This window comes from Magallana gigas, chromosome 2 (assembly GCF_963853765.1).
Source record: "Magallana gigas chromosome 2, xbMagGiga1.1, whole genome shotgun sequence".
Taxonomy (NCBI): Eukaryota; Metazoa; Mollusca; class Bivalvia; order Ostreida; family Ostreidae; genus Magallana; species Magallana gigas.
The window spans coordinates 38,392,686-38,405,424 of NC_088854.1; the positions used below are offsets into that span (position 1 = coordinate 38,392,686).

General features: G+C 37.2%; 2 protein-coding genes across 31 annotated transcripts in view; one reads left to right on the forward strand and one right to left on the reverse strand.

Moving 5' to 3' along the window:
* The first annotated feature begins 1,236 nt into the window (after positions 1-1,236).
* Positions 1,237-9,912, forward strand: LOC105330613 (uncharacterized). The gene is made up of 8 exons (XM_066076455.1): positions 1,237-1,814; positions 7,284-7,707; positions 7,807-7,925; positions 8,036-8,207; positions 8,326-8,495; positions 8,612-8,777; positions 8,990-9,073; positions 9,177-9,912. The coding sequence occupies exons 1-8, from the start codon at positions 1,620-1,622 to the stop codon at positions 9,701-9,703; spliced, it is 1,857 nt and encodes a 618-aa protein (XP_065932527.1). The 5' UTR covers positions 1,237-1,619; the 3' UTR covers positions 9,704-9,912.
* A 596-nt stretch (positions 9,913-10,508) lies between these two features.
* Positions 10,509-12,739, reverse strand: part of LOC105330610 (rho guanine nucleotide exchange factor 11) — a 59,518-nt gene continuing 57,287 nt past the window's right edge. For all 30 annotated transcript variants that reach the window (XM_011432414.3, XM_011432409.4, XM_020068246.3 and 27 more), the window contains one exon: positions 10,509-12,629. In XM_011432414.3, coding sequence (XP_011430716.3) covers positions 11,788-12,629 — 842 coding nt within the window. In that variant the 3' untranslated portion in view covers positions 10,509-11,787. The remainder of the gene's footprint in view (positions 12,630-12,739) is intronic.

Here is a 12,739-nt window from a genome sequence, read left to right on the forward strand (position 1 = left end):
TTTATGATATCGGTCAGGCCGCGTGTGGCTCAAGGTATTTCTTTGTGGGTTTTTGCAGTATGTCAGGGGGGAGATGTCAGAGGCTTGTGTCAAATGATTGCGGCATTAACTCGTACGTAACTTAGAGCAGCCAGGCTGGTCCAAATTTATGGGGGTCACGCACAATGCAGTGTTTGTTCCCCCTCCCAGCGGGAGATTCTTGTGGGCATAGCTCACAGTGTGGTCAAGAAAATCCTCCCCGTCCTCCAGATTGGCGGTGGTGTGGATTATAGTTGCAATGAATTTAATCTTCATTTTTATTTGGGTTTTTAGCGGAAAATTTACCATTTTTCACACTCATTGACATCAACCTTTTTTTCTAAACGGACGAGTTTTTTTTTTAAATATATTGCGACAGCCAACCCCCATCCCCCACCCCCGCAAAACAAAACTACGATTTTCACAATCTAGCTATCAATCAAACATGCACAGAAGCAAAATTACGTAGTCAATTAGACTAAGATTTTAAAAAGCTTATATATTTTAGCATATCGTTTCGTAAATCGAATAAACAGATAATGAATAAATAATTCACAATTATGTATGTCAGAAGAACAACTGATTAACGTCATCTCAGCGCGCGCTGCAAGAATTGCATGTCATGGCCTACAACTCTGCAGCTAACTGCATATTGATGAGGTGTCAATAAAAGTCAGTCTATCGAAATATAAAAAATTCTCGTTTTCGCTGTATATGTCTTGATGGGTAAAGAATAAATTATATATACATTGTACTTGTAACTTTTTGAGAAAAAATATCAAATAAAACAAAAACAAAAACCATACAGGAAATAAAAAAAGCGTAACCCATAAATTAGTGTAATTAAAAAGAGGTGATTGATAAAGGCATGTTTAATAAATCATTGAGTATTATGTTATTTTTTCTGTGATGATAAACAAGTATTTGCATTTTTTTTTTAGAAAAAGTATCCATCAATATGTTTTGGACAATACATCAACAGATCAAAAGTAAAATTTTGGTGCAAAATATATGTTCAGGTTTTTAATTTAATGTTTTTATTTTTTTTTTCCCTTAAAACTTAGTGAATTACAAGAGATACAATACTGAATGCAAGGGCAAGAGGTCGCTATCGCTGGCATTCAGCCGTCACAAATCGAAAGTGCCCCCTACAGCGCAAGCAACAAGTTGAAGTGAACTTGTTTGACCAATCAGAGGCCAGGATTTCGGATGCGGCCTGATTACGTCAGGGGGATAATGAACCACTACTGGACAGTGGTCACCGCTAATAATGAAGTAAGTTGGAGAGATAATTTTCCCTCTGGCGGACCTTTGACGCAGAATAAAAACTCACCGGAGGAAAACACGACTTGTCAAAACTTTTTGAGACTTTGAAAAGTGACCATTGAAACATCGGTCAAGAAGCGAAGTTCTTTTTACATCCTAGCCCCATGTTCTCTCTTGGGCTTCAATCCATCGGGGTGTATAGCGAATTAAATTGATATCCGTCACTGCGCAAAAATGATGTCCAATTTAGTGAAACTTGCGTGATAGTAAAAAAAAACAACCCAAATTTTTAGAAAACTCTAGTGACAGACCGTGGTATATAATTTAACAGGAGAATGGATACGTATATTCTGATCCCGGACGAGTTTGGGCTGGTGCTGACTCTTCATCCGAACCCCTGCAACATCCTGGAAATGTCCGTGGCGATCTGGAGCAATGACTTCGTTCCCCAAGGAACCTTCTTCTATCCGGACCTCGGGAAACTCCGCGTGGAGAAATTAGAGGTCTACTCCAAGCTTCCAGCAGATGATGTAAGTAATCTTTAATTTTTTTTTTTTATAATTTTCTTATACCGGTAATACTCTTTAAACTCATTCATCTTTAAATTGTTCTTTGAAATCTGTTTTTAAGTAACATTTATTTATTTTATCACAAAAATTATTTAGAATTTTAATAAGGTATTAAAAGTTTGATGGGGTACTTACAACTTTTTTTTTTAAATGAAGGTTATATAGCTAAAATTTGTTTACAAATGGTAAATGCTGTATCTTATATGAAATCATTTCCGCATGTACATGTATATTGCAATGCGATTGACATTTGAGTTTTCGTAGAAAAAAAATTCCACTAGAAATAAGTATAAGGTTATATATAAAATATTTCCGATAAGTAGATATCTTTTAATACAAAAATAAAGATTCACAACAGTGGGCCAGATTAATTTTATTGCTACATTTGTTCCTCTAGATTATCTTTAAGTTTTCTTAATGAAATTATATCTGGAATGAAAAGGTCATAATTCACGTAAAGAATCGATATGAAAACTCGCGATTCCTGCTTACATAATATTTCACATAAACTAATATATCACATTTCAATATCAATAAGCACAACTGAAAAGTTTCCATGTGCCGCCTGTTTGAAATAAAAGGTGAGAAGAAATACATCGGATGCCTAGCGCATAGTTACGATAAACATGCACACAGTGCGTCTCTTTGAAGTACGCCAGTACGCATCCGAAAACAAAGTCGCCGATTTTATTGCGATAACACGCGAAATGTGACGTATGTGTAAGAAAGTTGTGCAAATGACGCAACCTGCACCGTTTCTAAATTATCCTAAGTGTTGTCAAGTAATTACTAATCACATCGGAAGTCGTTAAGGGGGGTTAATATCTTAACATCAAAAGATTTCCTTTCAAGATGGGAAAATGGGGGTCTGATATCATAAAGAGTTTCCTCTTGTTCCTCTCGATAAAGCATCCGAAACGTCAAATCTGTATCTCTCTTAAGCTTTTGTAGTGACCTGAAGAATTTCATTCATTCTATTAGAAAGAGGAATATTTATCCCCCCCCCCCCCCCAAAAAAAAAATAAATAAATAAAGAAAATGAAATGAAAATGATTGTAGAAGTGAAAATCAACTCTGGATATAGATGCACTGAATTTGTTTTGATATAAGATTTTTCAATGATCATTTTAATAACAGCTTTGCAGAGATTTAGCAAGTAATATCAAATCAAACTGATAATTTAAAAATACGTTTTTTAAATATATATTTGATAAAGGTAATTATACTATGTTATATTTATATAGGTTACCTCTATAAAAGATTATTTACCTAAATAAGAATAAAACTAGTATAAAGATGTGGTCTACGGATATAAGTGTTTTATAATTAAGGGATAAATAAACCACCCCTTCGATTTGAGTGTAAAAATTCTAACCCCTGCTTCGAAAATAAAAAAAAAGATCCCGGAAAAAAGTGTCGGCCCTAACAGGCCCTGAGAGAGGGCCCTAGTGCTGACACAAATCCTTAGCGCCTCTGTTAAGTGTTTGTGACGTAACCCGGGCAGGGGGAGCACTAAATCCCTAACGCGATCCCCGTAATCTGTGTCTGAACCCCACACCTGACCCCGCGATGGGGAAGCGGGCTCAAGTGTTTCTTGACAAATATTGTCTTTTAGACGGAAGTTGGAAGTCGTTGACATAAATCTGTTTTTGTCGCGTGTGTTGCGATATTGTTCTAGCAGACTTGTTAACTGTTCGTGAAACCTATCGCAAATCTGGCGTGTGTCTGATAAGTGATTGAGCGCCAAAACGGACCACACAGCATCATTTTTTTTTCTTTCAGTATTATTAGATTTTTTTTATACCAGAAACTTACATTTATTTACTATTCTTGATAGAGATAAACGCCATTCCAATTTACGATACTTACAGTTGTGAACTGATTCCAACAAATTTCTTCTTTTTTTACAAGAAAAAAAAACTACAATTTTTCAAAGTATTTCTTAAATCACTTCTTAGTTTATTTAAAACAATTTATCGCCTTTTTCAAGTATTTGATATTTGACTAAGTAAAAGCTTAGTTGTATAGTTGTATACTCATCATAAACATATAAATACTTCTTGTTTTCTTTTACCCGAGCTTCGTAAAGACGGGTAGTTGTGAAGTGCGGTCTATGGGTGTCTATTTTGTCGCCTTTCTATTTGGGCTACCTTTCTGGGTATTTATTAAGCGCTTCCTTTGATATCAGAAGAGAAAATCAACAATTGTATTCCGGACAATTGTGACAACGGCACGATTCTCCTTTGATCAAGGTGAAATTTCAATTATAGAGAGGCGCATCGTTCAAGCGGCAGTCACAATACAAAGTTTGTTTATTTGTTGGTAATGTTTATTTATTTAGTTGTGTCAAGTTTTGTTCGATACAAATTCTAGACTCTAAACGCATTTGTCCATAGGTTAAAAAATAAATCTAGATCTTTTTTTGTTTCCGTCTCTCAGATTTATTCTGGACAAAAATCTTATGCACGTGCAAAATATTGACCAATAAAAAGCTATTATTGCTCTCAATTTGTTCCCCCTCTAGGGGGAGGATAGTTCAAATATTTTTCTATCTTGTTCAAAGGCAAGACCCTGAGTAACGGAACTACCTGTTAACAGTTATGTTGTAAACGCATTGAATAATTACGCTAATTAGATCTACAGTTAACAAATCCTAAACACGGCTCCCCGGCGCTGCATTACTGACCAATGACGGATAGGGAAAAGCGGGCGCCGGGGTGCGCGCTATGGGGGCCCCACGGCTTAGTCCGAGCGCCGTGTGATATGAATGGTTCCCGTAAAGGAACAAGTGTTTGCTCTTACAGCGGGGTGGTATTTTCTACAAATAAAAGTGTTTTTCATTAGTACTAAAGCACAATCAAGATCTCGTCAGTTTTCGCCCGGTTTCGGTAAATTGACCCACTGAGAATGTCTGATCATTGAAAACAGGGAATAGACTGTTGTTCACAATTATTTCACTCCATTGTATTGAACCTCCTCATGAATTCTAGACACAAAGAAGGAAAAAGGGTGCAATACTGACGGTGAAAATTACATAGTTAATAAAAACATAAAAAAAGCTTTGAAAAAAGCCCTAAAATGAAATTTTCCGGTGTTTCTGGGGCCCAAAAAAACCCCCAACTGATCTTTTAGGGAAAAGTTTGGGAAAACAAATTGCAATAGTTCTATGGTATGAAAAAATCTTATTTTTTCCCGCTCTATCATTTCAATCTCCAAAAAAAAAAAGTTTGGTGATGAAAAAGGCCAGCACTAATCCGTTTTTCCTCGGCCACGTGGAGCAATAAGTTAATGATTAATAAAATGTTGACAAATTGCGATAAGCTGTGAACATCGCAACAAGGAAGGTGATATCGCTAATCAGATAAAGAGAAGATTGCGGGTCTGAGCTCCTAGGAGTGAATTACATATGTAAACAGGTTAAAATGAACGAGGCCTCGTCGATGACGGGCGATAAACGGAGGCAGCTGCCAAAAGATAGAGCCCCAACAGTTGTAAACCAGCCCCCATTTGCAGACCTCGAGAGAATTCAAGAAACGAGAGGTGTGAAATCGGAACTTTTTATTACTGTCCAATTTTTGTAGGGAGTTAAAATCTGGTTCTTATCACTTCTTCAAATCTACTGATTATTAAAATATTTAGGAATGAGGGTATTTTAACGAGTAGTTTTTTGGGCATAATTATTGAATCATAAATTCGACGCATCAGAATACCCGCTGGGGAAATATTCTCTATGAAATAATATCAAAAAATTATACTTTGAATTGAATGTATCAGGTATCAATATCGGAAATTGGTAAACTCTAATATCGCTTTTAGTCAAAATCATCGAGAGCAATATACAGGCAGAGCAGAGGAACCGCCGACTGTGGCTTAACGGAAGGCCTCTTTGCTACTTTATTGTTCCAAGAAAAAGCCAATAAGCCGCGCGCAACTTTTAACATAATTGCTCACTCAACTTCAAGTGTAAAATCTATTATTCCCATTTAGGACTGGGTGATATTGTCCTCTTAATTTGGTAATAACGAATCATTACAATTTAATCAAATGGTTCGGCCAATGGTGAAAATCACTTCTGATCTCCTTTAAAGAAGAGCTCGCGAATTGTTGGATGGGCGATTTAATTGGACAGATGATGTAACCATTAGTAACCTGGGGTGAAGCATCATGGCTGACTGATAATTCACCCCTAGGAGTTACATTTCAAAGAGAGAATCAAAAGGCTGAATACTGGCTTTCTCAAATGGTCATATGGTGTTTTCAAAAATAAATTTTTCTTAAGGTCCACAATACTTGAATTGCATAATGGATGATGGTCCATCTGTGAGTCTATGCGAGCAAAGACATAACCTGTTATTTATGTCTCTTATGCGAGGCACCGCTGAATACATTTTGTCTTACTTGAATTGTTGGAAGTCACACACACGATGCTCTGTAAAAATGACTTTAAAGTTTCAAAACCCAAATATATCAATGCAACAACAGAAACTCTGTTTATAGTTGCCCTTGAAATTATATAGATAGATAAAATAAGAAATATTGCGGTAGAAAATTATAAACTATGAAGATTTTATTTATTTCTAAAATTGCTTGTCTTTACCAACGTATATTTTAATGGTAAATAGATCAGATAAAAAAAAAATTAAAAGAAAGAAAAAAAACCGCAACCCATAATATTGAAAATAAGCACCCCATTTTTCAAAACTGGGGGGAAAAATAGGCAAAATATACCCGAAAACTTAAAAAGTGGTATCAGACCAGAGGTCAAGTTGGCGTTCGTGTGCATTGCGCAAGACAAGAGGCACCGTCGCGATGCTGCACGTGTCTGGGATGACAGAAGGTTAACAGGGACATCTGTTACGGGGGAGACTCGCCCTTCACTCTCACTATTATCACATAATAATAGAGGATCACCCCCTAAACACTTTAGTCTAATTGATTCGCGTGGCGGGGACCCGACTTCTGAACCCGAGCGTATAATGTACTGTCTAATCAAGAGGCCGGAGTCTTCAAACCAAAGCTGAAAACGTGTAATACAATGTTTGAATTGGAATATTTCTGTTCAGGAGTCGTGAAATTGAATTTGATTTGAAGTTAACAGGTTGATAAACTATTCAAACGCGTGACAATGGATTTCCTGCACTTATTATTCTTGGCTATGGTCAGAACATCGCACGTTAACGACCTTTTGAATATCTCTCGTGTTTTATTATTCGCAAATGTCCATCGTTTTCCCATTTTTCAACAGAAGTAAAAATAAATCTTTTTACACTTTGTAATGCATTTGAATTCAGTGACGCATTCAATACATGTTTGTGACACAACTGACAACGAATTACTTTTTTTTAAACTTTATATCATTACAGTAAAACATACATGCATTCTTGCCAAATTGTGCGTATTATAAAGTGATATGTATCTATTATTGTACAGGTTCGACACAAATTTGGTTGCCAGGACGACATCCTAAATGTGGAAGGCAAAGAAGTTCGCCGATGCAACTGGGTCCGATTTTGCAAATCATCGGACAAGCTAGAACTCTCGAACATTTTTGCTTCGTGTTCGGAGGGGAAAATCACCTACCAGACACTGCGTGCAATAAAACCCAACGATGAAATTGTCGTGTTCTTCAACCCTTCTTCTGTACAAAGTGACCAGAACATAAAACAAGAAATTGTAGGAGATTCTGAACATTCTATCGTCGCTAATAATGATGATAATGATGAGGAAGAAGAGGAGGAAGAAATTGACGTCGTGGACTTCAGTCCTGAAGATGATAAGGAGACAGTGACAACAGATAAAGAACAGAATCATCTAGACCAAACCAAATCAGAGTTCAACAGTTCTTCAGAATCAGGTAGATTTTCTTCACAATTGCAAATACATGGATTCCGAATTTCAAAAAGTTGATTTGTTTGAAAGTCGAGATTCTTAAATATTTTTTGTTTGTTTACAGCAAGAAGCGAAAAATTGTTCTTCACGTCTCCGACAATATCCTCGTCACTCTTGACGTCACCTATTGCCAGAGCAGACGACTGTCCTTCAAACGTCAGCGGAAGTGACGACCAAATAAGTGTAAGTTATAAAAATAAATTGTACAGAAAATGGATGCATCTTTAAATTAAAAAAAAATGACCCGTTAATAATGCACACGTTTCTGATTTTGAATTCTTTTTAATTGATAGATAAAATTGGAGTGTTCCGAGTCAGATATTACAAACAGTAGTCCAGAACAGATGGTTCCCAGCGAAAGACCAATTAAAAGAAACAGAGAAAGAACGTGGCTTCCTTGCGAAACATGTGGAAAGAAATTTGACCGTCCTTCGCTTCTTAAGAGACATATGAGAACACACACAGGTATGTTATTCTGGAATAAATGTCCTGGTGTTTATGGTTTTATTTTCTTGACGATTAGGAACTATTGTTGGCAACGTTGTTGACATATGTTTAATTTAAGTCAATGTTTTCTTTTTAGGAGAAAAACCTCACGCATGCGATGTGTGTGGAAAGGCGTTCTCAACTTCATCGTCCCTAAACACACACCGACGCATCCATAGTGGAGAAAAGCCGCATGTGTGTAAAGTGTGTGGAAAGCGTTTCACCGCGTCTTCAAATCTCTACTACCACAGAATGACGCATGACAAGGTAAAACTACCTTAACTTTCATACTTACTTATATTACAAACACAATGAATATCTTCACTATATTAATACCAGTTTGAGTAACAATAGGATTAAAACATTGCGTTCTTTATTATCAGGAGAAGCCCCATAAATGTACCCTGTGCTCCAAGTCCTTCCCAACACCGGGTGATCTTCGCAGCCACATGTACGTTCATAACGGGTCCTGGCCCTTCAAGTGCGAGATTTGCCACAGGGGATTCAGCAAGCAAACGAACCTGAAAAACCACGTTCTGCTTCATTCTGGTAAGTTTATCTGCAGAATTCAATGACCGGGAACCAGTTTATCAGAAAGTTTTCACGGCTCCATATATTCCGTAGTCTCTTGGTCGTTAACATTCCCTCTAATGTTCAGCTGGGTTTCGGTCAGCGACGAAATAGGGCATAGCTAGCATAACTGGCGCATATTTTATGCTTTGTATCCAAATATCATCTAATCCATCCTCTCTTTATTGTAGGAGATAAACCACACGAATGCATTCTTTGCGGGAAGAAATTCGCCCTTCAGTGCAATTTGAAAACTCACATGAAAACTCATGAAGGTATTTACTCTTGCAATGAGGAATTTCTTGGATGGCGTTTGACTTATTTCTTTGAAAACTCCTGACATATTTGAAATTTCACCTGTTTGTTTTAATTTTACAGCTTCAACTATGCAAGACAACTGCATCAAATGCGGAAAGTCATTTGTTCCAAACCAGAGTTCCCCAAAGCGAGTGTGCACGCAGTGTCTAAAAGTCAAACCGGATGATGCAGAGAACGGTCCAAAGAAGAGGCGGATCACTGACTTCAGCATCTCCAGACTGACAGAAACCACGCCCAGAAAGTCCTCCTCCTTCACTCCGTACAGACCAAACAAGTCTCCCGGCAGTGAGGGACAATCTCCTTTCCCGAGTCCGGAGTTTCTCCACTCGTCTCCGTACTCCCCCAAACTGATCCCGCCACCTTTTGGACACTCGTTGTTATCGCCTCTACAACAGACTAACGTTTTAGCAAACACCGTCCATTTCTCTCACGCCTTGATGTCTCCCTTCCATCCACGTTTTTTCCAAAGTAGAGGCACCGGAAGTCTACCCAAACCGTTATTTGGGAACGACCTTTCGCCCGGAAGTGAAACGTCGTTTTCTCGGGTGCCGTGGTCCGGATCTCTGTCTCACCACCAAGGCTTCTGATCCGATTTACAAATGTATCTTTATATGTATGTGTGAGAAAATTATATTATAACGTACATGTATCTGCATTATTGCAATGCCGTCCATGCCTTGTGCACTCTCTACGCAAGTGATAACTGTCTGTCTCTGACATTTTACTTTGTTTTTCTTCATTTCTATCTGTACATAGTCCCAAGATAAATAATTTAATAAATATATCACAAATTTTGTATAGAGTTCTGTTATATATATATCTTAAATTTCTTTTGGGTTTTGTTAAAATCATTCATTAATGAACGTTATGAAATGCGTTCAGTCGTGGACTTCTAATGACTTCCCTGGAGGGTCGTTATTCTCTCGCTTGATGGCCATTGAGGCGCGTGGTTTATGTTAGTCAGCCCCAACACTCGGACAGAATGATGAAATGTTCGAAAATCTCCAGGTCATGAAAATCTGGAAAACCAGCACGTTTTACAGCAGACTATATTGTGCTCCAATTTGCTTCGGTCCATTCAGAGCCGAGTGAAAGCTTCTGTATCGTTTCTGATTCACATTAATAGACAACCCTCATGGCAATAAGTCACTCTACCGCTGTTATTGTAACAAAGTATAAAGTTATACAAATAACGACTCTGGATACCAACTCCTTTAAAAAATTCAAATTTGACTAATCTTTCATAAATCAGTTTTAAATTTACTCTATGATAATATGCTGAAGAATTTTTTAAATTCAATGACAGCATCAAATCTAATGGATAAGTAACCCGGTAAACCTTAAAAATTTCTAATTGTTTTTTGAAAAAGTCAGAACAAAAGAAAAATCAAATCGAGTTTTAAAGTTTTTATTATTTCTGGAGTCAATATTATAGATTTTTTCAACATAAATCTTTTGCTTTACACGACCCCATAGTTTACAGTACTTTTATCTGTGCATTTTAATGATTGCATTAATTTTTTAACTAGATGATGTCACGTGACCATCAAAATATGAAGTCACATGACCAAGATGTGAAAAGAGCTAAAGCTTTAGCATGGCACCCAAGTTTTTGTATCAAATGAACATATTTGAGAGAAAAGGGGGAAAAAAATCACCTGTATTAATTAATGTACATGTAGTTCTACTTGCTATATTTGAGAAATGATATGAAGAAGACCGAATTACAAACTTCTGATACAGATCAATTCAGCAACAGCAGCAATTCACATAATATATACTATATCATTTTTTTCTCTAAGCTCATAAGGCAGTTTTTTAAGACCATTACATTGTAATTCAGCGACAACCATTATTACGGTATAACAGAAATCTAGAGTTCACTGATACAAAATGAAACCTGATATGCCAATCTTGAGCACTCTTTCATTCAAGCACAAGAAAAAAAAATTCCCAACATTAGTAGCTGTTCATACATCATATAAAAAGCTTTGCAATAGAAATTAAAATAAATGTATTGCACCTTAGAGTTGGCCTCAAGTTTCAAACTTGAGGGGCCTTTACTGAAAGAATAACAATATAAACTGATGCCTCAAATAAATGTTCACAGCTGCGAAAAAATGATTTGGTAATGATATTAATGAGAATCAAGAATATTCATGAAGGCTAGCTTTTGACATTTGCATATGTTTAAAATGCAGACACACAGTTGCAGTGTATGAATACAATGTACAGACTGTAAACATTTATCCTATCTTAAGTAACATCAGAGACAACCATAACATAAATAAATATGCAACATCTTCCTTATAACAAAAAAAAAAAAGTACATTCATATATATATATATATATAATATACTCATTATTTATAATATGCTATAATTACGTGCATCAATCTCCTGTTTTCTTGTTAATTCTTAATATATAACTAATTTCCATTATAATATCTTCTCCGTCTATTACTAGCTGTACAGAGGAATGAGTAAAGGAAACATTTCTAACAGTCAACTCACAAGCTAACTGCCCCTCTCAAAAAAAAAAAAACAAAATGAAAAAACACAAATAGTCAACAAAAACAAAGGGACATAAACTGAGAATGACTCTTAATCACATCCAAGAATTGAATGTAGCACTTATCACAGAGTGAGACAGAAGTAGATCTGGATTAATGCTATACAGGAGAGCCACTGTCTCCCCTGTTGTCTGTTGTATTTGTAGATTCTACATGATTTTCATTGTCATCGTTGTCCAGGATTTTCTCCTCGGACTTTTCCATCGGTTTGTCCTCAATGATTTGGCTGTTTTCACTGTCCTCCTCAGTCACTTCCTCCTGTGGCTGTTTGTCAGCAGTTTCCGGATCCGATTCTGCCCCCTCTTTTCCGACGTCGGTTTTCTCTTGGTCCGTGATTTCCTCCTTTGTTTTTTCACTAGTTTCCTCCTCGTTATTAGTCCTTTCTTGAACACCCTCCCTGATTTCTGATTGTGTTTCCACAGCATCCACGTAATCATCGTTACTGAAACGTCTCTCTTCCTCCGCCTTCTTCTCCTCTGAAAGCCCTCCTGGGTCCTCACATGAATTTTCTGTGGGAGGAGCATCAGCACTTTGCTCCTCCTTCCTCATGTCCTTGCATTCAGTGTCACTTTCCTCGGAATGAACAACATCCTTCTGATTGGAGGGGAATTCCGTGACTTCTTCTGTCACCTCCTCAATGAGATTTATCTCTGCCTTCTGAACTCCAGCCTCGACTTTGACCTCCTCCTCTGTTTCCTCAGATTTGGTGTCCTCGGCACCAGTTAGTGCCTCCTCAGGGACACTGGGAGGTTCCGGCTCCTCCATGAACTCCTCTACAGGTGGCTCAATCTCTGTCAGAGACTGGGTGTCAGACTCAGCAATTTCCTTTGGCAGATTGGTAGGCTGGGAAACCTCTGGTTCTGTGGCCTCAGGGTCAACATCGAAATCATCAGGTACATCTATAGTGTCCACTTCTCCCTCATTATGATCCGACTGAACATCTGTAAAACCAATATACAATCAATCTATTATATTTGTGCAAAAAAATAACCAGTGAATGAATTCTATTTCTTTTTTGTTCCTTTTTGGGGGGATGTTAGTGTTTGGGAGG